The sequence below is a fragment of the Furipterus horrens genome, unplaced genomic scaffold (genome assembly GCF_987537825.1).
Source record: "Furipterus horrens unplaced genomic scaffold, mFurHor1.1.pri manual_scaffold_1, whole genome shotgun sequence".
Lineage (NCBI taxonomy): Eukaryota > Metazoa > Chordata > Mammalia > Chiroptera > Furipteridae > Furipterus > Furipterus horrens.
This window is the reverse complement of record NW_028327171.1, coordinates 175,906,982-175,933,997: the sequence shown is the minus strand read 5'-3', so window position 1 is coordinate 175,933,997 and position 27,016 is coordinate 175,906,982. Positions and strand designations below refer to the sequence as shown.

Genomic DNA, 27,016 nt, shown 5'->3' with positions numbered 1-27,016 from the left:
AAATTGGCAGTTACCTACGGTCTGGAGTTGCTAGGAGAAGGCGAATAAGCACGATTACAGCATCAGTAACAACCTGTGGAGCTCTGTGGTCTTTCTTCTGTATGACTTTCTATGTTATTTCCTCATTGTTGTCATTAATATTTGTTGCATTTTTTTTTTTTTTTGGTTAGAGCGTGATATATTTTTAACTGTTGGTTCCAGAATAAATAAGAGGCTAAGAGGCAAAAAGCTTGGCATTTAAAACAGGCACTTTTTTCTTCAGGGTGGTGCTGCCGATACTGATTCCTGCCACCTGTTTTATGACATACTGCACTTCTTTCATTGGTAGAGAGGAATTCAGCTTCTTCTGGTGCGCTAAAGTCATTCACGTTCCTCTTGTGCATAATAGATCTCGTAAACTGCAGGAATTCTGATGTGCTTCAGTGCATGCAGCAGTAACAAATGAGCTGCTTTGGGGGAGAGCTGGAGAGCTCAGTCGGTCAGTAGTACAGTAGCAGGCTCACATGTGCGGACTGTTTCTGTGAGGTCAGAGGATCTGTTTATACTGCTCTCTGCTTGGGGAGGGTGATGTGGTGAACAGTGGATGTGCTTGTCAAAGTCAATAGCATTCTGGCAGAGGCTGCCCTTAGCTTTGTAAATCTGCAATGCTTTGATAGATAAGAGCTGCTACTGTATAACTGAGATTTGTAGTGGACTGAGGAATGCTTATTCTAGCTGCTGAAACTGACTGTAACTGTGTTGCCCTAGGAGTGTCATCATGGGCTCTACTGCTACAGAAATTGGAGAATTGGAAAACACCACTTTTAAATATCTTATAGGAGAACACACTGAAAAAATGTGGCAACGCCTGAAAGGAATGTGAGTAAGCTCTTTGCTTAAGTCTGTGTTTTTATTCCCCCCACCCCCCAATTTGACTATTAATGTGAATGATCATGGTACTATCTTACTATGTGGACCAGTGTTTCCTTTAGAAAGGTTTCTCTTAAAAAAATATATTATGCCAGTCTCAGCTAACAACCTGCTTGAAATAAAAAAATTCTTTTTTTGCACCTGTATGTTTTATGTAAAGTACGGCAACTCGTGAGAAAAAGAACCCACTTTATTGTTGTACTACATGGCTTCTTTTATACTTCTGTATGTGTTGTTTAGATATGCAGAAAAGTAACAGGAAAGCTTCTTGCCTGGGCACTTGCAGATATAAAATTTTCATTGGGTAAATAGAGATATTATCACTGGTACTTATTTCTCTGTGATTAGACTTTGAAAAAACCATAAGAAGATTAATATGATAATAAACAATTATACTCCATTGTGCTTATTCTTTATGTTTTAATGAATAATAGTTTTTTAAGAAAAAATGCATATGTGGTAAAAATACTGTAAGCATACCAAACTTACTGGAGAGTTTTGGCTTTATATTAAACAATTCACTTCTTCTGAGAGTATGGAATAGCTCATGAAATAAAATAGACCTTAGTAAGATGAGTCAAGAGATGTGTGTATGCGAAGCATAAAATGTAAATAGCTAAGTCAAACCTCAATTGAAATTTTATTCACCTTGCTATTTAAACAACATTTACATTTTTTTCTGTATGCTATTAACTCCTGTTTAGTGTTCCAGCACACTGTGTTTACATGCTTTATTTTAATTTTGTTATAATTTGAAAATCAGTTTTAAAATATAAAGATGTGTATATGAATATTTACAAGCATTTTCTTAGCATACTTGCATATTTCAAAAGAAAATATATTTCTTTTCTATGATAATAGCTGAAGGAATCCTATACCAGGTAAAAGAGAGATTTTCTGGGATTCATATTTCTAATACTATGTTTACATACTATTTTATAAAATGCAACATCTCAGTAAATTCAGCGTTGCTATTTTGATATGATTTTTTTAAAAGAAAAACTTTGTTTCGTGGTGAAATGCCTTCTACTTGCCACCATTTGAATGTATTTAAAATGTTTATATATTTAAATAGTCTGCATATTTTCTTACACTTGAAGTAGTGTATGGCATTACAGTGCTCTAGTATAAGAGCAACTAATAATGCAAACAACATTGAACAAAGACTAATTTTTAAAAAGAAAGTCATCTTTACATCATTTGAATGAATTACAGAAATGTGTTTCTAGGATCTATTAAAGATTTAGAAATTACAGTGTTTTGGTTGTTCTCTAGGTAAATAAATAATCCTACGAAAGCAAATAACAAATTACATATTAATTGACATAGATGAAAACTGAACATTGGTAATCATCAGATGATTTGTGTCTAACCTCATGAGTGGACGGAAATCTGTACCAGACAAGTTATATCCCATATTACAACCTATTTTAGATTTTCTTCCTTTTAGCAGAACAGGATGTGTTTGTTTGGTTTGCATTTGTTCTATTTTTTTGTATTAACTTGAAAATATGAAGATTTATGGTAGTGAATTTATGTATATGTCTTTAAGAATTTGAAAAGTGATTTTGTGTTTACCTAACATTTTAGGGCAGAGTTAGATCAATTCATGTCAAAGATGAATGTCTTTTTTTTTTCAGGAGAGGGTGATATAGTCACTCAACAGTAGAACTTCATGACTTGATATTCAACATTGATGTAGGATATAATAATATATGTACATACTAAGTAAATTTTGAGTTGTGTCCACATAGAGCCACCAAATGACCATTTAAGGAAAAAATTACTGATAACTAGGTTTTTAAATATTATTACTGACTGATTAGAATGACTGTTTTTGCATAAAAGAAAAAAGAAATTTGCATTTTGGTTCTATTACTTAACTTGTACTTTGACTTCAGACATTTCTAGTATTCTAGGATTAGAATTGTCAAAATAAGTAGCTAAAATCTGCATGACTAATGACAACCAAATTGTATAATTATGGTCTTTTGTGTAGTCTGCATTTGAAGCAGTGACATGAGGGACTTGCTATTCCATTGCTGAAACTGTCTTGCCTTGCCTATTTAAAATGTAATATTGACTCAAAACAGAATTTTAGCTCATCAAAATTGTTAGTGCTAGAATTTAACTTTTAGATACTGGCATTTAAAATCTTACTATTCATGAAAACTATGAAACACCTTTGCAATAAATTTGTTAGTTTGGGAGAATAGACTCAATGAAGGCTTTTTAATATTTGTTTGGAAAGTGATTTTTTAAAAAATTTTTTACTGTATCTAACTTCACAAATACATTGTTTATTTCAACAGGATATATTTTTAAGTGGGTATACAATATGTGCATTTTGAGGTTAAATATTGAGACAAAGGTTAAAGTAAAATAACATTTATTCAAGTATACCTTATCTATGGATAACACAAACCATTATAGGTAGATATTTGCAAAAACATATTTTATAGGTATTATCATACAACATAACATTTTAGAACAATGTTTTGAGTCCATAGAAATAATCTTTAAATTTTGAAACACTTGCAAAAAACATTGGTAAACTAAATTAAAATATCAAATTTTCTCTACTATGTTGTTGTTTTCTTTCACTAAGTTCTTTTAAATCACTTTCATATACTATTTAATTAGGACACCATATTCAGTGATGTGCCAAGAAATCTCTTATTCCTCTGTAGGAAGAATGGTACAGTTTCCTCTTCTTATTTCTGTATATAAATTTGTATGCCTTATTCTATTAATTTTCTTTTTATAGTTATGGCTTTTCTTTGGCTTTCTTTAATCTATCCTCTACTACTAACTGTCCACCCCATGACCATTTAGATTCTACACTAAGGCTCATGATCTATGATGTGAAAATGTTAGCAAATGACTATGGCATCATATTCTTCATAAGCTATATTTAAAAAGAATCATATACTTGTTCACAACTTATCAATAGTTTACGACCTAGATAGCACTTCCTGTTTCTTTGGCCATCTCAACACCTTGTAGAATTTCTGGTTCAGAAGATTCCAGTGATTCTGGGACCTATACTTCTTCCTACATATTATAAAAAGTTTTCTAACACTAGTCTTTGAAAAGATTGTTAAGATGTTGATTCCTATGAGGGAAATTGAATTGAAACGTTTATATATTCATTTATGTGCAGTGTTTTAAAAATTAATTTTAGAGAGAATCCTTTTTGTGTAGGTGTCATGGTACTGTTATTTTTTTCCTTAAAGTAAAATAGTTCTGAAACTGTGGATTGTTAAAAAATCAAACATTTAAAACATGGTGCTGCTATTTCCAGTCATTGTCACTGTTCTAAGAATTTAGTCTAACGGGTGATAACATTCCCAGGAAACTGAGTTCCAGTAGAAATTCTAGGGAAAGCCACATGGCATTAAAACAAAAAATAAATAAGAATGTTATCTTAGTTGTACAACAGAAGGAAGTTTGAATTGCTTAAAAGTGTAAACTATTGAAAAAATGTGAGACTCACATTAGAACTTACTTTCAGTTCCTTCAGTTTTTATAGCTGTATGACTAGAACTTACAAGAATTTTATAATTAAAAACTAACTTATTATATGATAATTTTATATGCATGGACACATACCTACTATCTCTCCCAATCCAGACAAATGTCCAGATAGTAAGATCTGGAATTGTGAATGTAACAGTGGAAAGACTGGAAATGAAGCTTCTTTCTTCCTCTTTGATTGGTGGTAGACATGATCTCTAATAATGGAAGAATTAAATGTTAAGAAGCAGAAAGTGAGGGAGAAAGAAGGAACTGTATAATAATACTATAACTAATTTCAACAAGCTGTTGTTATTGAAGAGGGCAGTGTATAGTACGGTTTCAGATAAAGTAACCCCAAACCCCCATCACCAAGAAGATGTAGCAGAAATAAGTATTTAGAATGAAAATGCACCCCCCACTGTGAAATGACAAGTTATTAGCAATGTATTCCCAAATTGGAATTGTACTCTAGGATGAAGCAGTGTTACTGATTAGAAGCAGATCTAATCCTTTTACTCTCCTGCTTCAAATCCTTTAAAGCTTTCTAAGGTCCTGTCTTCCAAGTTCAGCATCCTTCACAGGGTCTTCCCAAACTCCCTCAACTTTTGGAGCCTCCCCTCATGTCTCTCCCTCTGTGGACCCCTCCCAACCAGACCACTGTTGCCCCAAAGAAAGATGCTTATCACTCATCTGCCTTTGCTGATTTTTCTGTCTTATCCTGAAGGAACAACTCCTTTGTCCTCTTATCCAGGATTGCTCTTGTCCCATGATGCTTTTAGAGATGTGTGGGGATAGTTCTGGTTGTTGCAGTGCCTGGGGGTGTTTCTGTATTCAGTGGGCAGCAGGGCTGGGACATGAGTGATGTCCTCCAGAGCTCGGGACATTCTCTTATCAGGAAAAATTATATTACTAAAAATGCCAATAGACACTGTGTAACCAAATACTTAAAGATCTCTTCTTAAATTTTACTTGCAAAGGAAATCCTTCTTTACCCTACATACTAAGTTAATTTCCTATATTTGACTCAAAAAGTAACCTGAACTTTCCTTTGCATAAAAAAAAGTCTTCCTTCCTACTGGATCACAAGCTACTGAGCATAAGCGCCCTGTCCACGGAATTTGCTTTTGGATCCCCATCACCTTGCACAGAACCTGGCACATAGGAGAAAATGCAATAAACTTTTTAATCACTCAGTGAATGAATAAACTGCTGAATCCTACAGTGGCTCTAACTAATTAAAAGATCAGTGAGGCTGCCAAAATAGGGCCTAAGGCCAGGTTGGAGAATGAAGATAGATTCACAGCCAGAATAGGGACAAAAAAGATGGAAGAAAGTAGTTTGCTTATAATCTACTAACCCTCAGAACCTTCCAGATATAACATATTCGTATTCTTATTTACTTTCCCAACAATTTCAAGAGGTAGGTATTCTAAGTTGATTAAATAGCTAGTGTATGGTGGAAACTGGACTTAGACACAGATCTGCTTTCAAAACAAAAAAGACATTTTCAGGATGCTTAGCTAGAAAGATCACTAGAAAAGGATCTAGAATGATGCCTCTTAAAACTTAGTTAATAGGCCTTGTGGTAGGTAGACTATTTGTCCTCCAAACATGTCCATGTCCTAGTCCCCAGAACCTGTGAAGATGTTTTCTCACATGTCAAAGGGAAATTCAGGTAGAAGATGGAATTAAGGTTGCTAATCAGATGATCTTAAAATATGGAGATTAGTTTGGATTATTCAAGTGGTTCTAGTGTAATAACAAGGGTTAATAAAAGTAGAAGAAGAAAGCAGAAGACAGAGTGCTGTGATGTGAAAAGTACTCAAGTTGTCTTTGCCAACATTGAATATGGAGAAAATAAGTTATGAGGCAAGGATTGTGGGTAATCTTAGAAGCTTAAAAAGGCAAGAGAACAGTTTCTCTCTTTAGAGCCTCCAAGAAGAATGCAGCCCTGTCAACACATGATTTTAGCTCAATGAAAAGTGCATCATATTATTGACCTGCAGAACCGAAGTCTCCCTCTCTCTCTTTCTCACACACATACACACGGACACATACAGTGTCTAGAGGTGGGGCCAGACTAGGTCAGTGTGTGGCAAGTTAGAGTAGACACTCTTTATCCTTATCCATTAAATAACTTACTGCCTCCCATCTAACCCTGGCTTTCATGCCCAGACTACCAATTTTCTTACCAAGCTCTGATATTAAGTATGCACATATAGTAAATTCATTTTAAATGTCAAAGAATAATGTTGTGCTCTCTTCTTGGAATTGTTGATAAATCTCAATTTCTGTTCTCACATTGTTGAGTATTGATGGATTAATTGGACAAATTAGTTTTAAAAATCTGTCCTTTAGTCATAAAACAAATTTGAAGAAAACCACGTCACAAAATTTATTCTGGCATATAAATATAATCTTGATATAAATTTTAGTCCTTACATAAATTATGTTATGGTTTATAGAATAGACATTGTTGAGGTAAAACACCTTAGAGATTAAGAAATTGAACTTTAGAGTCAGGTAGCTTAGCTGAGTGGTCATGGACAATCTGTTAACTTTTCTAAATGTCCCTTTCCTTATTTGTAAAATCCAATTTTTTCATTCATCATTTATTCACTCAGTCAACGAATACTCACTAGTTGGATACTATGTTTGGCACTATTTTAGGAGTAGGAACTTACACTGTAGTAGAGGAATCGAATAATAACAAGAAAGTAAATTATAAATAATGAGTTAATGTAAAAAATTATCTGAATCAAATGTACCAGGTAATGTGATAAAGTTACTTGGGGGGAGGTATTTTAGATAGTGAGGAATGATTTATCTGAGAAGTTGACTTTTCAGCTGAGACAGACAAAAATTGATACCTATTTCTTAGGGTCTTGGGGTGAGAGGAGACTAATGAGAAACACTGCTAATTTAAGTTCACAATTAGGTGAAGGATAGATTTAAGAATCCAGCTGACAGAGATCAAAATATCAACTTTATTGAAGACTACACTTGTATTGGAGGATAAGGTTTTGGTATATAGCTAAATAATCCAGAAAACCTCTGAATTCAACCTACCCAGCAGGGGACAAAATCTCCCCTCCTAAACTTGCTTTATGACCTCTAAAAAAGAGAAACTATCCTTTCTACGAGGAGAAAAATCCCTTCCCTATCCCTTGAAATGGATAGCTTACACCCCCAAGTCTGATTCCTTCTTCATAATCATAGGTGTTGAGAAGAGGAAATAAATTAATGCTTGCAAACTGCTTATAACAGTGTCCATAATTCAAGACATTCTAGCTGTTATCATTATTATTAATATTATTATATACAAAAGCAAAAGTCTACTTTTTTTCAAGTAATGACTTAGTCAGAATTAGTGGGGAAAAAGGTGCCAAGATGAGAAAAGTTTCTCTTAGCTCAGTGGAAGTGGTCTCACCAAGTCCCCAGATTTCTCTTCATCAGAACAGAGGATTTACATTCCCATGGGCAGGAGGGAGTTATATAATGAGAGAGTGCTGAGGAAGAGAAGTGGACTGGCCTTGAGCGGGTCACTGATGGAAGAATTGCCTTAGTGAATTCAGCATCTGTGGTTACCATGGAAAAAAATTTAGGTCTCTATAATCATCTACGACCCAGGGCTAATCTTATTTTCTGAATCACTCTGGCTTGATAATCACTCTTGAGGTTTTTCCTTATCACAGTCTGTATCTGGTTGACAATGATATTTACTTCCAAGTAATTACTATGGTCCCATAGTCTTCCTTTTTCTGATTCATTTTAGAAAATACTAAATTACCATTATGCTATTAGATTGTGTCCTTTATTCTAAAATTTGTCATCTAATCAAATGTAAATATTTGATGAAGTCTGAGTTCCATACAAAATGTTTGAAAGGAACTATTCATTAACATAATTAAACAGATGATGGCATTAAAAGCTCATGAGAATTATCATATTCAAAATATCTGGTCTGAGCAAGTATTAGACATGAATATATATTGTTAAGGAAATACATGAAAATAATAATAGGTGAAGAGAGGCATATAAATGAAACATTATATTCCTTTTGGTTTCTTCTTTAAGCTATACTTTCCTGATATTGTTTAAAGAGATTGTATTTTATTTTCTATTTTATAAAATATTTAAAAACATAAATTTTTATTAAATTAGATTCATAAAATGCTCAATACAGATAATTTCTGGTAGGCAAAATTTTTATACTTATAGCTATTCAAATAATTTTATGAGTCATAAAAAGTAGTAAAGCCAGTCCTGGCTGGTGTGGCTCAGTGGATTAAGCACTGCCCTGTGAACCACAGGGTAGCCAGTTTGATTTCCAGTCAGGGCATATACCTGGGTTCCATGCGTGGTCCCCATTTGGGAGCGTGCAAGAGGCGACCACACATGATGTTTCTCTCCCTCTCTTTCTCGCTCCCTTCCCCTCTCTGTAAAAATAATAAATTAAAAAAGTAGTAAAACTTCTAAGTATAATGTCACAGCAATAAAATAGAGGTCAATCTTAAACCCTGAATAAGTGCGAAGGATCAAAAGATTCTGGAGTTTTGCATGGGAAGTAGGCCCTTGATAACTTAGAAGAAAATCAAAAGGGACTTTTTAGAAAGGCAACAGTATGCTGACTCTGATCCACTTAAAACTGGATTTCTAAGACTTGGTTCACAATAAATTACATTTGGAGCAAGATAAGAAAAAATGCAAACAATTTGGGCATCAATCGTATTTTGATTAACTTATACTATTTTAAAATACCTCATAATTTAATAATAGTAATAATCAAATTTTATAGTAATTTTTTGTGTTTTGTAATATCTAAAAGATTTTTCTTTTGATTTCTATGGTTCAGCACAATTATCCCTCTGTATTTTTTCTGATGAGAAAACTGAGCCTCAGAGACTCTCAATGACTTGGCCATTATTTCCCGAATAGTGAGGAGAGGGCCAGATTTCTAGGCCCATACTTACTCCATTTAACACTCACTTAGATCATTCCATTTAACACTCAAGACTCACTATAAAACCTGACCTTTCAGGAGTTAAAAAATGTTCTCTTGTTTTGATTATTCCAAATCCTGCCATCTGTTTGCTTAGTTCTGCATCCTCATAGCTGAATATCAAGGGAGTTATCACTTGGCACACACTTTAGATGTCAGAAGCTCTCCAGTCTTATTTCTTTCCTTCTTTAGATAAGCACTACCATTACACTTTTAACTAATTTATTTAGGCAACGATTTAACTAGTATTCACAAATGAATCTGATTTTTCTTGAACTCTCCTGCTGCTTCAGAGCTTGGACCCTTACAAAATTCTTCTTCTTCTTTTTTTTGGCCCTTGGTATCCCAAACAACAGAAAATGCTGCACAGTAAAGACATCTGGGTGTCTGTCTGTACCTGAAGATTTTTATTTACTAATAAGAATAAAGACAGAAGTTCTAATGACTAGAAACTAAGCTATGCTGCCCCTTCTCTTCTTATTATAAAGAACTTTAAGCAAACACGAAGTTCTTTTCTGAAGTAAAATGAGCAGAGTCTTTCCTCCTTTTATTTATTTTAGAAAAATAATCTAAATAGATTTTATTGCTCTTTATTTCCCACAGACAACACAAACTACTTAAAGGCACACAGTATTTTTTCCTCATCCTTTTTTAGTCTGGGTTTGGTGATGGTTAATAATAGATGGATTAAGGAGCTTCTTTCTAACTTTTAGAATGCTCTCCAATACCTCCCACTGGTTCCAATATGAAAATGTGTTTTTATATGTGTAACCCTCTTGATATTTCATCCCCCTCAAAATCTTTCTCTGCTTCAATATTTCAAGTTTCCCAAAAAGCAGGCTGTTGTCCCGAAAATTTTCCATGCTGTTGTTTACTTTTGCGGCATGTCTCAATTTGTTCATGACTTCCTGCATCTGCTATCGAATTATCCCTCCCACCCTGCCTCTGAGCTTGGCCAAGCAACTTGCTTTGGCCAATAGGATATTAGCAATGTGATGCAGGCAAAGACTTGGAAAGGGATTATGCATTAAAGCTTACTCTCTCTTGTTGCTCTTCGGAATTCTCATACTAGCATAGAAAGAAGCCTGGTCAAGCCTACTGGAGGATGAGCATATGGAGCAGATAGAGACCATTGCAGCTGAGGCTCCACTAGACCATCCAGACCATTAACCACCAGATATGTCAGTGAGCTCATCCTGGATTATTGAACATTTTCAAACTCAAAACTCACTGTTTTTGGCTACTAAATTGTGAGATGTGAGATGGTTTGTTGTGCGTGCACACACACACAAAGAAGCCAACTGATATACCCCTAAAATCATGCTCTTTATATTTTTCATATAATTCTTCTCTAGTTTCCACAGTTTTTTCCTACTACCACTCTGCTTCTTTTACTTTCAGTATCTCCTATCACTTCATTGACCCAATCAAAATTTAGTATACATCTAAGGAATAAAATTTAAGGTCCTTCACATTATTTCACTTGCAACAATATTTCTTTCAATACATGGTCCCTCAGTGGCTTGTGTATTGAAGTTGTGTTGCTCTATTTCCCACCAAGTAGAAAGGAGAAACATAAAATAAGGCAAAGAAACTACATAGTTGCATAAGAGAAGATGGTTCATAGACTGTTACCCTGGCAACAGGTCCTGGGAAGGCCAGAGCTGCCTACACATCCTGTTGCCCTGACAACAGGTCATGCAGGGCATGGGAAGGCCCAGTTCCCACTCTGTTAGGTTTCTTCTTTAAAACCACAAAGAAAAAGAAAAAGAAAAAGTAATTTTACATCTAGTTTCCCCCACCTACATATTTCTTGTATTATCTGAATTACCTCAGTATAAGATTATCTTTTCAGATGTAGGAGAGGGTAAGAAAACAGTGATCTCAAGTTTTACATACATAAACTCTGAAATGTTTGCTATTTTTTGATTGGTTAAAGAAGTAAATCATAGGGAATAAAAGGAAAGAGAAGGAATCGAAGTAGTAGGGAGAATAAATTGTGGAAACTAGATAGGTAACATATGAATAATGTAGCAGCCAAGAGCTGATTTTGGGTGTGTATCACTTAGCTTCTTTGGTTAGGTTTAAGGAGTTCATCTGAGAGTCACATTTGTTAAGTGGTTGCTTATTTGGTTATCTTTATTTTTAAAGCAGTACTGTATAACCAAACATCATAATAAGATACAATGTTATAATTTTTTTATTAACTTAATTTTCAATTCTGTACAAATTTCCCATTTTGTCATTCTTATTCAGCAATTTTCTTTCATCATGTTTCTTATCATATTAGGTGGATAAGAACACAATCTGATCAAAATTTTTTTCCCTTCCCTCTCTCTTTTTTCCTTAATCAATTGCCTTGGTTATATAAAAGAAATACACTTTATATGTATCGTTTTGCTGTGTCTTCATAATTTGTGGTTTATATAAAATAGTTGTCTATTCAAATACGACAAATATCATTAGTTTTCCTATTACTAATCTCTACTGATTTTTCTGTGAATTAAAATCTTAGTTGACTCCTCTGGTTTTAATTGTAGAGTAATAGCTTTAAAGTCTGTCAACCATAAGTATTTAACTTTTATAAACTAAAATTCTTACTGATGAAGAGAAAAGGTCTGGCAAAGTCTCTCACAAAGCAGGGAAAGGGATTTGTGGAGAAAAGATTTTGAAATTAAATTGAGTGAAAAAGGAAGCATAGGCTGTTAGAGAGGAGTATCTTGGGGAGATTCTAACCACGTTACAACTGCATTTCTGAAAAACCAGGTGGAAAATTTGGAGCCTAATCAGAATATCATTAGCGTTAGAGAAAAGCACTCATGATCATCTGAGACCAGATTAGGTGACTCTTCTAGATACTCTAATTACAATTCATGTACTCTTGTTATTGTCCATTTAATTGTTCTGCTCTCTAGATACCCCTTCTTCCAACTTTTGAGGTAACTAACAAGAGGGAAGAGGTGGAATTCATTTGTTTATTATTGTGTCCTCAGTGGCTAGCATAGTACATTGTATGAAGTGAGAACTTGAAAATATCTCACTCAGTATAACAAAAACCAGTAATCAGGCAACAAGCAACAGCTTGATATTCTAGTGGTGTAGCCAGTAAAGCTACAGCTGTTCAGCAGCAACATTAATGCAGGCTGGAAGATCAAGTAAATTTTATAGAGTATATTTAAGCTGCTTCTAGAGAAAGAAAGGGAACGATGTATCCAAACTTGACCTGCACAGATTAACAGATTATTGGGGATGTGACTATCTCACAGACTGGACAGAGAGAGGCAGGGAGGGAGAGAAACAAAAACAAAAGACAAACTTTGTCATATTGAACTTAGAATCTCAGAGGATTGTTGTTAAGATAAAAATAATGCAGTCAAAGTGCCCAGGTGCTGTGTCTCACGTAAAATAAGCATTAACAAATGGTAGCCATTATTGTAAATTACAGTAGTCCCTCTATATTGCAGTTCACTTATCATGGCCTCACTGTACTGCGGGATTTTTAAAAATATTGTATTTAATTATTTATCATGGATTTTTGCCCATATTGCGGGATTTTGCGGTACTGTATACGTATGTTGTTAAAATTACGTAGGTTTAAGAGTGTAGAATATGTTTAAGAACATAAGTCGTGTTCATTAAAGTGTGGAAAAGGTTAATAAGGGAGTGGGAAAGGTTAATAAGGGACTGGGAACAGCTTATAAGTGTGTGGGATGGGTTTATAAAGCCTTAATATATATATAAATACTAATAAATGTGAAGTTCCTATTTCGTGGATTTTCACCTATTGCGGGGGGTCTAGAATGTAATACCCACAGTAAGTCAGGGAATATTGTACTTTTGTGGCATAACTATATGTAAGACAATGTGTTTGTTTTTGCCTTTTCATCTACTAAGTATGAGATTGAAGAAAAAAATCCAGACTAAATAACCATATGATGGGAGGCGGCAGAGGAGATTTCAATTTTGAATGAATGATTGAACTTCCTACTCAAAGATTCTAATTTCCTAAATTCTGTACCACTCATTGGATTATGTTGTGAATATCTTTCAGTGATTAGTAAATATTCTGACCTCATGTGGCCTTGTGGCCCAGGAAATTCTTGGTGAGTGAAGATTGCTGTGTGTCCTACAAGAGTCAATTGTCTGCTGAAGTCTCCAAACTGTGATGAATAAAACAGGAGATAAGCTGACCAAACTTGGAGGTGATCAGACTAAATACTACTTTATATTAGCTTCCAGACTACAGTTAATTTTCCACTATTGAGTTAAAGACTGACTAATCTTCTCTTTGCACAGATCCTCAAAGATAAAGTTACAAGCAAGGTAGCTGAAATTTCACAATGTGATTCAGCAATTTTAACTTTTTGAGTTTTATTTTTACCTGACATTCAAGTCCAAGGTGTGTGATGAGCCTTGAATTAAAGCCATCATTTTCAAACTGTCATTTAATATTTTTGTTCTCTGACTTCATCCTGTCATGTGAATCATATTTCAGTTAGGTAGAAATATTTGCAAAATGTGTATCAAAAGATGTCTAAGAGCTAACCAATCTATCCATAATGGAATTAGGTTAAGGAGAGATCACATGTACTTAATGACTGAGAATGTTCCAAAATGAAATTTATAATCAAAATAGTAATATCTAGTTTAAAGAATTAAAATATTCCTGGCAGTTGTACCCAAATAACTTTAATATATATACTTCCCCTCAATTTTACATCAGACATAGTAACTTTTTTCTTGATCATTTACCACAAATTTTCTAAATAAAACATGGTTAAATACAATGCTAAAAATTATTTCATATTTATCTTTATTCTCATATCTCTTTGATTTCGAATTCTATACTAAATTAGCATAATGTTCACTTTCTGTTATTAGAAAAGTTGGCTGATCTACTAATAGCTAAAGTATGGAAAACAAGAAATAAGGTAGAATTACTTTGAGTCCCTTTGGAATTAGAAACACATTGCTAAGTAATCTTAAATTCCCTAGAAAGAGGAAGTACTTAAGTTCAGAAGTAGGGAATTAAAAAAATACTCTCCTTGATAAATTCAGATTACTTTGTTAAGTGTATGTCTTATGGGTGTAAAACAAAACACTAATTTACATGGTATGAGTCACACTACGGTAATCGTAGTCACTGCTTAGAACTATGTTAAGAATGAAAGTCATTCAGAAATAAAGGTTAAGTTCATCAAGACTATACTGACATTGTAAAATATTAAGTTACTTCAGAAAGTAGCACTAATATTATCTAATTAAGTGAATTTAGTTGATTTATTAATACAATGACATTTATTTGTTAATTTGATGAATATTCATCACTGGGCACGGAGAATGCTACAGTATTGTTCTAAGCACTAGGGATATAATGATAAACAGTATAGTCAGGATCCCTGCCTTCATAGTTACATTTTGATGGTAAGAATGGACGAGAAGCAAAAATAAATAAATACGCAATGTGATTTTAATAAAAGCAAACAGAGTAAGGCAACAAGGTACCTGGGAGATTCAAAAAGTAGCTATTTTAGAAGAGTGGTCAGGGAAGGGCTTTCTGTGACAGTGGCTTGAGGAGAGGATCTTGGTGAAGTGAGGAATGCGCTACCCCAAGGCCAGAAGTAATGGCCTCCCTGACTGAGGGAAGCAAGGGCACAACCCCTGAGGCAGGGCCCATGTGCTATGTTTGAGGGAAGGCAACACCAGGAGGACTGGAGCACAGTGGGAGGGGGGAAGAGTGGAAGAACTGAGTGTGGAGAGAAGGGCAGAAGTCAGATCACCCAAGACCCAACAGGCCATGAAAAGAAATGAGCATTTCATCCCCAGCCTGGTGGCAAGCCTTTGCAGCATTGAAACAGCAGAGTGTGGGATCTTACTTAGCTGTTAAGAAGACTTCTCTGAACAGACAGCAGAATGATGCTTATCCCAGGTTGCAGGGTTGGGGAAATGGGAGATATTGGTTAAAGGATACAAACTTCCAGTTATGGGATTAACAGATTTGGAGATCTCATGTACAGCATAGTGATTATAACATAATACTATTTCATGTATGTGAATATCGCTAAGAGAGTAGATCTTAAATGTTCTCACCACAAAAAAAAAAAAAATTAACTATGTGACAGGAAGGAGGTGGAAGCTAATATTATGGTGGTAATCATTTAGCAGTTTATGTATGTATCAAACCAACACTCTGTACACCTGAAACAAAAATTTTTTAAAAAGAAGGCTTCTCTGGTAGTGGAAGTTAATATTTAAGAGGGTAGAAGTGGGGAAGAACAAAATTGGAACTAGGAGGGTGTGCTAGGAGGCTATGGCAGTGGTCCAGGTGAAGATTTGATCGCTTTGGCAACATTGGTGCTTATAAGTATTCAGATTTAGGACATATTTAAAATTAGAGCTGATCATAGTCACTGATGAATTAAATGTGGGAGTACAAACATTGAAAAGAATGAGTCAGAATGCATTGTTTTATTTTTTGTGTGTGTGCAACCGGGTATATGGTCCCTTGGGCCCAAATGTGATGGGAGAGAGACAGAGAGAGAGAGAGAGAGGTAAGGACTGCTTAAATGTAGAGATTGGAGCCAGGAGCAAGGGTGGCTCACCCATAGTAACACGAGGGAGGCAGAACATTTGGGAACATTTGCAAGTAGGCAGGTGAAAACTTGGTGATGGTCCCTTCTGGTTACTTTTATTTTCTCAGTGAAATGAAATAAGAGGCTATTTGCTGAGAGTGAGGAGGGGAGAGAGCGAGTGGAGACTTGAGGTGTGAGACAGTCACCTCAGAGCGGAATGTGACTAAGGGAACACGTTGTAATGGGCGGCTGTGCTGAGCATCCACTCGCAATCATATATTTGCATCCTGAGCGCTACTTTTTCTTCTTTTGGTTCAGCTGCTTCCATGCAGGGTTAGAGCAGATGCAGATCTGGGTGTATAGGGTTAATAATCTGCTCGAAAAAATATAAGTGTGATGGATGAAGAAGGGGTAAATGGCATGGAGCACCTCTCTAAAGTTTAAGGTAAGGGGAGTGATGAGAACATGGAGGCAAATCAGGGACAGTGAAAAGGTGGCTAAGGTCAACACATGGGAGGTAGACAGGGATAATGAATTTCTGGAATAAGGTACTAGGATCAGTGACCTTTTGTTCTCAAAGACAAAATTATGAAATAAACACATGTGTAGGCAAGCTTATACAAGAAAAACAATTTGTGAAATCAATATATGGGTAGGTGATTTTATTCTTTCCCTTTTCATAGAAGCCCTCTGTGAGCTCCTTTACTTTTCATTATGAGGCTTTCTCTTCAAATCAGAAGAGGCTGTGAGGAGTGTGGCCGATCCCGCAATGAAAACAAAGCTGGCAGATCTAATTTTAGGATACTCTTCCTTGACAACAGGTTTTTGAGTATTGCCTATGCAACAATAATTGCTGTCTCCAGAAATTAATTAGACTATGTGGTTAAAGAAATGCAAATCCCTTTTACCCTTGAACCTTTTTACACTGTCATGAGAAAGCACAACAGGGCTTTCCCTTCACCCTTCTTCAGTGACTGAGGGTTTACTGTTTGCAGTGTTGATGACAAATTTCAATGAATACATCAGTAGCAACAGAACAAGCACGCAGTGAAGGACTGCTGTAAAATATGGTTTTAACCACACAGATGTGGGGATTGTTTCACTACATACGGGTTTTTCCCATTTACATTCATGGTAGCTTTAGATGACCTACATTATTCAGACTTTAAGTTCCTTCATGAGAGTCAACCAAACCATTCTGTAAGTCTGCGCATGCTAAGCAAGCAGTTAATTTTCCCTTTATTTCGTGATTTTAATACCAAGAGTGGAATGAAGCTTGCCTTGGTTGAAATTTTATAATAAAACAGTCACATACACATATACAATCACACATTCACATGGAATAATATTGAATTATGCACCTTGGTATAATTGCAACTGCCATTCAGTAACTACATATAATATTGTGCTGATCAGGTGTGAAGAGAAGTGGAAGTCATTGTTTCTTTTGATTTTTATCACAGTGTCATTATATATATAGAATTTGGTGCATCATAATATTAAAGATTTATGATTTCAATCACTTATAGTCACTTGTAGTTAGATTTTGCATCTATTCTTTCCAGGAAATTGAATCTTCTGCTTTTATGCAATAAACTAATTTGGGGTTAATTATAGATGAGTTATCTGAATATATAAAAATTACTCTTCTAAATTTCCTATTTGGCATTGCAGGGCTGATCTTACTTGGAGTTTGGTACCAGCTTGCTTACCCCATTATAATAACTTGCAATTCTTGGATCCTTGGTGTGATGTTACCATACATAATGCTGTGTATTTCCGGGTTGGTAAATTGAATTTCCTTCTTAGCTTCTAGTGATCTTCTCTCCTGATTTTCTGCTCTTTTAGGATTTACCTAAATATGGTCTGAGATTGCATGACTCCTGTTTATTCTGTCATCAAAGCTGTACTTGAATGTATGAAACTACCAGACATATTGGGTCTTTAAAGAAATATATATTTGGATTTCTTGGTACTAATGCTGTACATTAATCTTACTTTCAAAATTAATTCTCATTTTTATTAAAGTAATAAAATAGTACCATAAGACAATGAAAATAGGAGTTTTCTTCCCTACCTCTTGGCACTATTCAGATTAGCTTCCTGATGAATCACTTTTATCTTTGAACTCTTTCTTTCTGTAAATCATCCATATTTTAAAATAATAATTTTTATGTAGTTGTTTCTTGATAATCTGTTTTAAGCATATCTACTGACTTCATATAGCAGTAGAGGAAAAATCAGTGCTCGTAAGCTAAACTCAGATCACTCCCCTCTTGACTGACCCTCCCCTCATCTTTACACTGTAATTCTATTACCATGCTGTTACGAAACCAGCCGATGCTGTTCTGGAACAGCTGTGGGGTTCCATTGCCTGCTGCCAAGAAGCATGACTCCCAATGCAAGAGTTTGGCGAAAAGGGAAAGGTGTTGTTTATTTAAAGGTTATACAGATTCAGAATAATGGCAGATTTAGACTGTTAAATCCCACTGCCTTTAAAACACCCCAAAACACAGAATCCCGTCCCCCTTACAAGGTCAATTTCAGAATACACCAGTCAGAGGTATCATCTTTCAGAAAAGCAGAAATCTGTGGCTCAGCATTCCTGGTCACAGCTCCAAGCGTCTCCCACGAGTCCATGCTTGGCTAGGCAGGTCCCCACACAGCTCCATCAGCTCTGCCCCTGTCTTCTCCAGGCAGGCTTCCCAGCAGGTTTCATCTTTCTTACCTCAGCGCTTGCTCCGAATTGAAAGAGATCTCCTTGCACACCAGACCTCATGGCCAACTGGGCCTCCCATCCTACATCCTTTCAGACCAAAAGGCTACTCTTCTTTCTCTCTCAGCCTGCCCTTATTTTAAATGCTCATCCCAGAACTTCCTACATGACCTCATATCGAGCCCCTCCTATGATGTGCTTCCTTTGCAGTTTCCTCCATATATTTTACCTTCTTTCAGCTGCCATCATTAGTCAGGGCAAGAGTTCTCAGTGATGCATAGCTATCCAGGGTGGGCATCCACCTCCCCGGGCTATATCATGAGTCACTGTATGCCCTTATAGTCACATACACTTTTGCCCATGGCAGCAGCACAGCTATTAACTTGCCGTTGTTATACAAAGCATTTTAAATGCAGTATCATCTGCTTCTCTCTTCCCCCAATCCAGGTTTGTGGGGGTTTATACTCTGCTATTTTCAGGGACCCCTGCTCTGCACCCCATTATAATTCTAGTGAATCAATATTTAGTGTTTTTAGTATTATGACTGAATTGTCTAAACTTCTGAGCCAAGAAATGAAATATAAATGTATTTTCTGTAGAGTGCAACCTCCTTGATTTTTCTGGAATTAATAAATATCACATTTTAATTGTTAGTTTGTTGGCTTTGATTACTGCATACCTATCATTAATTCTTTCATTCACTAAAAGAATTGTAAAACTCCCTTTAATGTAGTTCCTACATTTCCAAGCACATCATGTACTTTTTCTCTCTCAGTGTTTTCCTTGGAGACGTTGTTCTTGGAGCCTTTGGGTCTCTACAGCCTGAGGCACAGCTATCCCCTGGGACTGCCCTTTGCCTTTATTCTGGAAAATCCTTTCAACACCCTCATGAATTGTGCTGTTTCCCATTCTTCCTTACTCTCATTTAGGGGATGAGTGTCTCTAATAGTTTCCTGAAATAGGGCACTTGAGAAATACATTCTTTTAAAGTACATTTATATATGAAAATATATTTGTTCTCTTTTGGTATACCTTGATTGGCTCTGAAAAATAAGTTAAAATATTTTTTTCTCAGAATTTTGAAAGTATTACTTCATTGAATTTTAACTTTTAGTGTTGCTACCAAGAAGTCTGATGCCATTTACCCCTGATCTTTTTATATGATGTTTTTCCCAACCCCTGTAAGCCAGGAATTTATTTTTGATCCCTTTTCTTCTGAAATTTCATGATAATAACTTTGGTGTGAGAATTTTGTACTGGGAAGATGGTTCTTTAAATCTGGAAATGAATACCTTTCAGTTTGGGAAAAATTTCTCCTTATAATTTGATAATTTTCTTTCTTTCATTGTCTTCATTCTTTCTGGGATTTTTATGTTGCTCCCCCTGGATTAAAACTCAAATTCTCTTATATTCTCTTTATGTTTGTCCATTTTTTTGCTTATAAAAATATAAAAAACTTAAACATTTATTTTTAAACCTCTCTAATACTTTCCAAGACCTGACCTCATTCTTATTTTGATTGATTCTTATTTGTAGCACTCCATTTTTTGTAGAGCATATAATAATTTTTATTGCTCTGAATTTGACTTTTGTTGATTTATAAATATTATTTTTCTATGAAGTTGCTGTTTCTGTGTTTATTTCAGTTTGTATTTCATGTTGAAGACTTTCCTCAGAGTGGCTATCTGCAGTGAAAGAGAGAAACTGAAAAGATAATGGATGCTCAGTGTGAGTGGATAGTATTTGCTGACTTGTGGGCTTCATAATGTGGTGGGAGGTACTCAGCCATCTAATTAGGTGGTTATAAAACCAGTATCCATAAGTCTTTTCTCTGGAGCTATTTATTTTCTATATTGGAAAATAATCTAATCTCCAGTTTAGGATATAAACTCTTGTTGCTCCCCATTCCAGAACTGAGTGAAGAAAGAAGTTGGGTCATATGGTGCATAAAGCAGTTTTTGCTTAGTTTCCCATAGTGATGTGGGAGCAGTAGATGCTAGGTACTGAGGAATAAAATGAGGCTCTACCCTCTCTATATACAGGTTTTCAAATAAAACCCTACTTTCAGTCCCACTCTAATTCTGGTTTCTGCACCTCCTGGTGTCTCCAATTCCTGCTTTCTGCATCTTTGTTGTGGTTCTTCAGTGTGAACGTTCCCTTCTAGCTGGTATTCTTTACTAAAATTTCCACTTTAACAAATTTCCAAAAAAAATGAGTTAATTCTCTTGTGTCTTGTTATCTTCTTTCCCATCCACTGTGTCTTTTTGGGGGAATTTACAATCTTTTTATGTCTTTACTGTCAGGTTAATGGGGTATTAGGAGATGATAAACACATGTTCAATTAGCCATGGTTAAAAAATAGTGCACTAAAGTTTTTCAATATTTTAAAATTAATTCAAATTTTATTTTCCACTTTAATTTTCTTGCAAACCCTATGAGGAAAAACCATGTACTAACTCCATTTATCATGAAGGGACACAAAAAGAGGTGATATTCCCAAAGCAACTGTATTACACAGAGTTCAATCAAGAAACGGAATCCAGTCTGGTACCTGAGACAGAAAGGGATTTAATACAGTAATTAGATGTTTACAAAATCATTGGAATAGCTGTAGGAACTGAGAGGCAGGGGCCAGGACTGGACTGGCAAGTTCAAAGCTCAACACCATGTTTGTGATTTGGAGGCAGGAAGCTGCTGCTGCTGGGTTGCCATTACTACGTGAATTACCCACTGCCTCTAGAAAGCCATGGAGCCAGTGGCTGGGTATGGTAAGGTGGAATCCAGCCAATACAATTGTCTCATGGCTTTGTTTGTCAGCCAAAAGAGTAGCAGGAATATGGCTCCTCCTCATGTGGCCTTCCCAATCCTTTGAGACTATTTTTAATTGCCACCACTTAATTCACATCTACAGCCTTGGCTAAAATGGCCTGGGAATGGGAATTTTAGCTTTCAAAACCCTACAAATAGGAATGAGTCAATCTAATTCAGCTACTACAGTAATACAGCTGGTTAACAACAGAGTTACAACTGGATCCCAGTTTTTGTGACTTACAGCATTTTTCTTTCTACTGCTTTCTTCCACTTACTATTATAAAATAATAGAAAAGATAAAATAAAAATATTAAAATATAAAAAAAGTATAAAAATCACATGAAAATTTTTTGTCCAAATGGAATGATTATCTAAAATACAATAATGGTATGAGTGGCATGTTTTGTTTTGTTTTTTTAACACTTTTGTCCCAGCAGTATTTGGCAAAATCTAAGTGCAAGATAGTATTTTGATTCTCATTCCACAGAATATATAGATGGACATTACATATTAACATTATAATAGGCTACTTGAGACATAGAGAAATAAAAGGCTTAGTCTTTCTTATAACTGGGTAGATAAAATTAACCCCTATTAATTGGTAGTGCATAATAAAATATGGAATATATGTATTTTCTTTATTGGTGAAAAAAATTCTATCTGTTGTGTGTCAAGGAGTCTGTATTTTATCTCATTAAATATTCACACAGATCTTGTAAGTTGATATTGCCATCCTCGTTTCAGGGAGCAGTAATGAACACTCATGAAGGTTAGGTAATTCCACCAAATTATGCTTGACATTGGAGTATGGTGCGAGACTTAAATACATATTATATTCTTTCTTATATACTGGGCTGCCTCTTGAGGCAATTTGAGATAAGCCTTGATGAAGGGTAGGGTTTGGATGGGGAGAGAGATAGGACAAGTATCTCAAAATCATATTCCATCAGGGGCCATAATCGAGGGAGGTTGGTCAGTGGGGACTGTGACAACTCAGAGAGTACCTCTTCGGACAGCAGCCTCTTAGCTCAGCTTCTTTTGCTTTGTTGGAATATCAGGACATAATGGCCAGTTATGATTTTCAAAGAAAAGTCAAAATTTACATTTTTATGTATGGTCCTTTGATTTTCAAATGTTAACAAATCAATCAAAGCTTTAAAAATCACTGATTGTGTCCATGCTGCCAAGACCAAGCAAACCCCATGTATAAATTGAGTTCTCTCCATTTTAGCTTTGGCTGCGGTTTCAAAGCCCAAGGGCAATGCAAAAGATGCCAACCAAAGATAACAACCATACAGGAAAACTAAAGGAGTGGACATGGGATGTCTGGTGTTAGAGATAGGCTCTTCTGGCATACATTGAATGGGATATTGAAAGGAGCATTTCAGGACTTGTCAGTGTGCTCACACTCTCACTATTTCCAAGGAAAAGTCTAAAAGTGAGAGACTTTGGCAGGAACTGTCTTTATTAGCAAGGAGAAAAAGGGCAAGGAGGTGTGTGTTCTCCTGCAGGCTATGTGGACCCTTGTAAAGAAGCCATCCTGGGTCAGTTCAAAGAAGGTCCAGCCTAAAATGATTGCCTGGTGCAGAGCAGTCTTAACAGAAAAAGCTTGTGCAGAGTGGACCACGGGACGTAGGATGAAGGAGGAACGCTTTAGTGGTCAGATACAGGACAAGCATAACCTGCCTTTTGATCCATGGTTGTAGCACTACGAAGGGAACAGCTCCCAAAATCTGTGTATGGGGATCCTACCAGAGAAAGGGTCATCATCTAGAAGGAACCAACATTCGACAGCAATTGTGTCTGCTGTACAAAGCTATGGCATTCCCCTCATTTCCTTTCCTCTTGAGCCTAGTCATTTAGAGAGTTGGAGATGGGAGGAAAGAACTCTAATCTAAAGCAGGTCTGAGCTAAGTGGTGGGAGAGGGGTGAGGCTGGAAAATGCTTCACTTTGAAAGAATATGGAGTTAAAATTTTTACACTGGCTGTTGGAAATTTTGGCTTCTGAAATGAAGCTTGTCTTGTGACTGAATAAGGCTAGAAAATCTGTGGAAGATGGATTTCATCTGGTAGTAGAAACAAATCCAGAGGGTGGGTATGAAAGGAGAATAGAGAAAAAGAGTAAGACTCCTTACTGACTCTAATTTGTTCCTTAAAGATGTACACATGTCTGTATGCCCAAACTGTGTGTTCTCCATTTGCAATCTCTGGAGTAGGGAGAGATGATTGGGGGGTGAGGCATGCAGTGGGTAGAGAAAGTACAATCAATATCATTAATATTAATAAATGATGTAAAGTTTTGTCTATAAATAGTTGACATTCTGTCTTGTCTTTTTTCCTCATTGTTGAATCCAAATGACCTTGTATAGCCCTTACTACATATTTAGGTGAATAACAAAATTGACAGTGCTAATATTTTTGATAAGCAGATGATTAAAGGTTACCTTAGTTTAAGGAGACAGGCCAGAAAAAACCAATTTCCTTCAAATGTTAATACATACCTTGTTGACAACTCAGTAAATTATTTTGGTTGATCTTCTGGAGCCCACTTCAACTGTTATTTTTTTTTTTTTTTAATTCACATTTCACAAAAATTTAAGTAAATTACCAAATTAAGAAGCATTATTATTCTCTGATTACATAATGGCTTAAGTATCACTATCTGAAATTTCTTCAAATACTGGCATAAAATACATTGCAAAAGGTAATCCAGAAAGCCCTCTTCCTGATTGAAAGTATATGTAAATTAAGGGGGAATTTTTGTTACATATGGCAAAGAATGTTTTGGATAATGGTTAAAGTTTTTGTTCTGTTTGTTCCTGGTTTTTGTTCCCAGTGGTGTGTTTTGTTTTTTGGTACTCTTGTAGCTGCTGTGATGATTAGGATGAAGTTAGCACGGAGTACATATTCTACAAAATAAAGAAAATGTGATTGAAAATAGTGCTGGCTCTCTACCCATTTGCCCCCACCTTAATAGAACATGTGGGCATTGCATTGCCTGACACTCATTCTGAGCCTGGAAATAGTTTGTTTTATTCCCCACACAATTAAGTATCTGAGCAACAAAGGCAGCACTAATGACTTTTTGGCATGTGGATATCTCTTGTCACAGATTCTCTTTGAATATCAGACTTTATATAAAAACATTTTTTATTGGATCAATAATAAAATTCACTTAGCATTATTTTGAAATATAACAATAAGTTTATGGTTCACAACAGCATATAATAGGAAAATTGATCTCCCCTAAGTAAATCTCATTCACAAGGTAAATATGTTCCTGTTGATCTGTAGTCTATTTTAAGCTTATATAGGCAAAGATTTTAACTTATGTGATTATATTTTAACCTTAAAACACTTACATTAATAGATTAGACAGCTATACTCAGAATTCCAGAAAGTTTGATACAAACTGGCTACTATAAATTTTATGTAAGGTTTAGATTTGATAGTCAAAAAGTATATACAGATCTTTATCCATTTATCATTCATTCATTCATGCATTCACAAAGTCACTCACTCAATAAAATGCACTGAACTCCTATCATGCATAGAGCTTGATGTCTGCTTTTTACATTAGTAGAAAGATGAATAACTGTAAACCTTAGGAAGCAGAGCACTTAAAAGCTAGTGAGACACTGGCACAAACAATCACACAAATAATTAATATATATATTTATATATTTGTAATATATGTTAAATAGTTATGTATGTAAACACATAAATATTTATATTTACAAACACATAATCATGGTGCCCATACGACTTGGTGTCTGGCTTAGTTTGTTTTTATTACATTTTATTTTATTTTATTCATTGCATTGTATTTTCTTTATAGATTATGTTTTAAATGGTAAAATAGTTTACCTTGCTGTTTCTCTGCTGCAGGACAATTGTGTTATTTATAATTTAGGGTTGTCATATAGATAACACTAGGAAACATCTTTCCCGTATTTTACATTTTTCCTTAGAACATATATCTAGAAGTAGGTATATCGGTGAAATCTAAATATCAAGTGACCAACTTTCTAATCATCTCCTTTTATTTTCAAGCCCATTCTATCACCTCAATTCCAGTAGTTTCTCCACCCTACAGGGACCTCTAATTCACTGTCCCTTTATACTGTCTCTCTCATTCCATTCCCCTTTGTTCTTCTCTTATGCTCACATTCCCTTAACAAGCTTTAGTTGCAATGGGCCTGTTTATCTTCCTTGCGTGCATGATCATTAACTCCCTGTCCTTTTCATGTATACACTGCCAGGAAAATCCTACTCCTGGTTAAATCACACTGTCTGACTGTTTCATGCAGGCACCCCTGCAGCTGAATGTGGCTGCAGAAAAACATACCTATGCCGACTGCTCTCACTTTAAATGCGTGACTAGGAATGCCAAGTACACCCTGACTGCTGTCCACAAACTCACTACATTCCCTATGACTATTCTAGGTCTTCTCTAAAACTTCAGCTGCTTCTCTTCCCCTTGCTTCCTACTCCAGTGAGCAAATGGATCACTAACAGGAGCCTTTCCCTGCCTTGTTTACAATCCCACATGTCTCTCCCCACCCATACTCTGACTTTCCTGCTGTGACAAGGAACAACTGTTCTGTGAGTACTCTTGTCCAAAGTCACCACCCCCACACACTGTGCACTAAAGTCACCCAACCTCTGCTTGAAGGCCTCCACTCATGAGGAGCTCATTAGCATTCTGAAGTTCAATCCATTTTTTCAGATAGTTCTAACATTTGACTCTCAACTCTCAAATGCAATAGATTAAAAAAAAAAGATGACTTTCTAAATGCTGAATTTGTAAAAAAGAAAGGAAAACCTCCCAAATGCTGAAACTGTGTCAATCTAATAATAGAAAAAAAGAAAGAAAGAATTTTCACTAACTCAAAATGGTAATAAGGGCTGAAGTCATCATCATGGAGAAATCCAGAGTAATTAACGGTACGGAAGTTTCCATCCTTGTCAATCTCTGATTGTCAGACTAGCTAGTGAGTGAAGGGGATTCTAGAATGAAAGAAAAGGAGCTATGTGGGAGAAGGCAAAGAAAAGCATTTATATTGCCTTAGAGTTCAGTCTGTTCTCTCTTTTAGATTTTGCCTCTGCAGGGCAGGTAGCCCACGGCCCTGGTGAGTGCATTGTTAAGTTAGTGTGGATTATGATGAGAAAGTCTCATATTCCTGTTAGGGGGCACCTGTGTGGTGCATAAGAGTGTTGACTTTAGAATCAGGAAAACCTGGCTGTGAATTGGTTCCACCCATCCCACTCCTTGGTGAGGCTGAATAACCAAGAAAAAATAGTTTATCTCTGGTCTTGGTTTCCTCATCTATAAGTGGGGCTAAGGATAACAGAAGTTTTTATAAGCAATACATAAAACAACATATGCCAATCATTGAAGCGGTACTTGATACTTAGTAAACATTTAATGAACATTTAGTATTTATTCATTAATTTAATACAACAAACATTTACTTAATGCCTTCT

At 35.6% G+C, this 27,016-nt stretch overlaps 1 protein-coding gene across 3 annotated transcripts in view; it reads left to right on the top strand.

Annotated features, from left to right (window-relative positions):
- Positions 1–394: 394 nt before the first annotated feature.
- Positions 395–27,016, top strand: part of PDE1A (phosphodiesterase 1A) — a 286,129-nt gene continuing 259,507 nt past the window's right edge. For all 3 annotated transcript variants that reach the window (XM_090281369.1, XM_090281359.1, XM_090281351.1), the window contains exons 1-2: positions 395–525; positions 748–858. In XM_090281369.1, the coding sequence (XP_090137495.1) occupies positions 758–858 (101 nt within the window). In that variant the 5' untranslated portion in view covers positions 395–525; positions 748–757. The remainder of the gene's footprint in view (positions 526–747; positions 859–27,016) is intronic.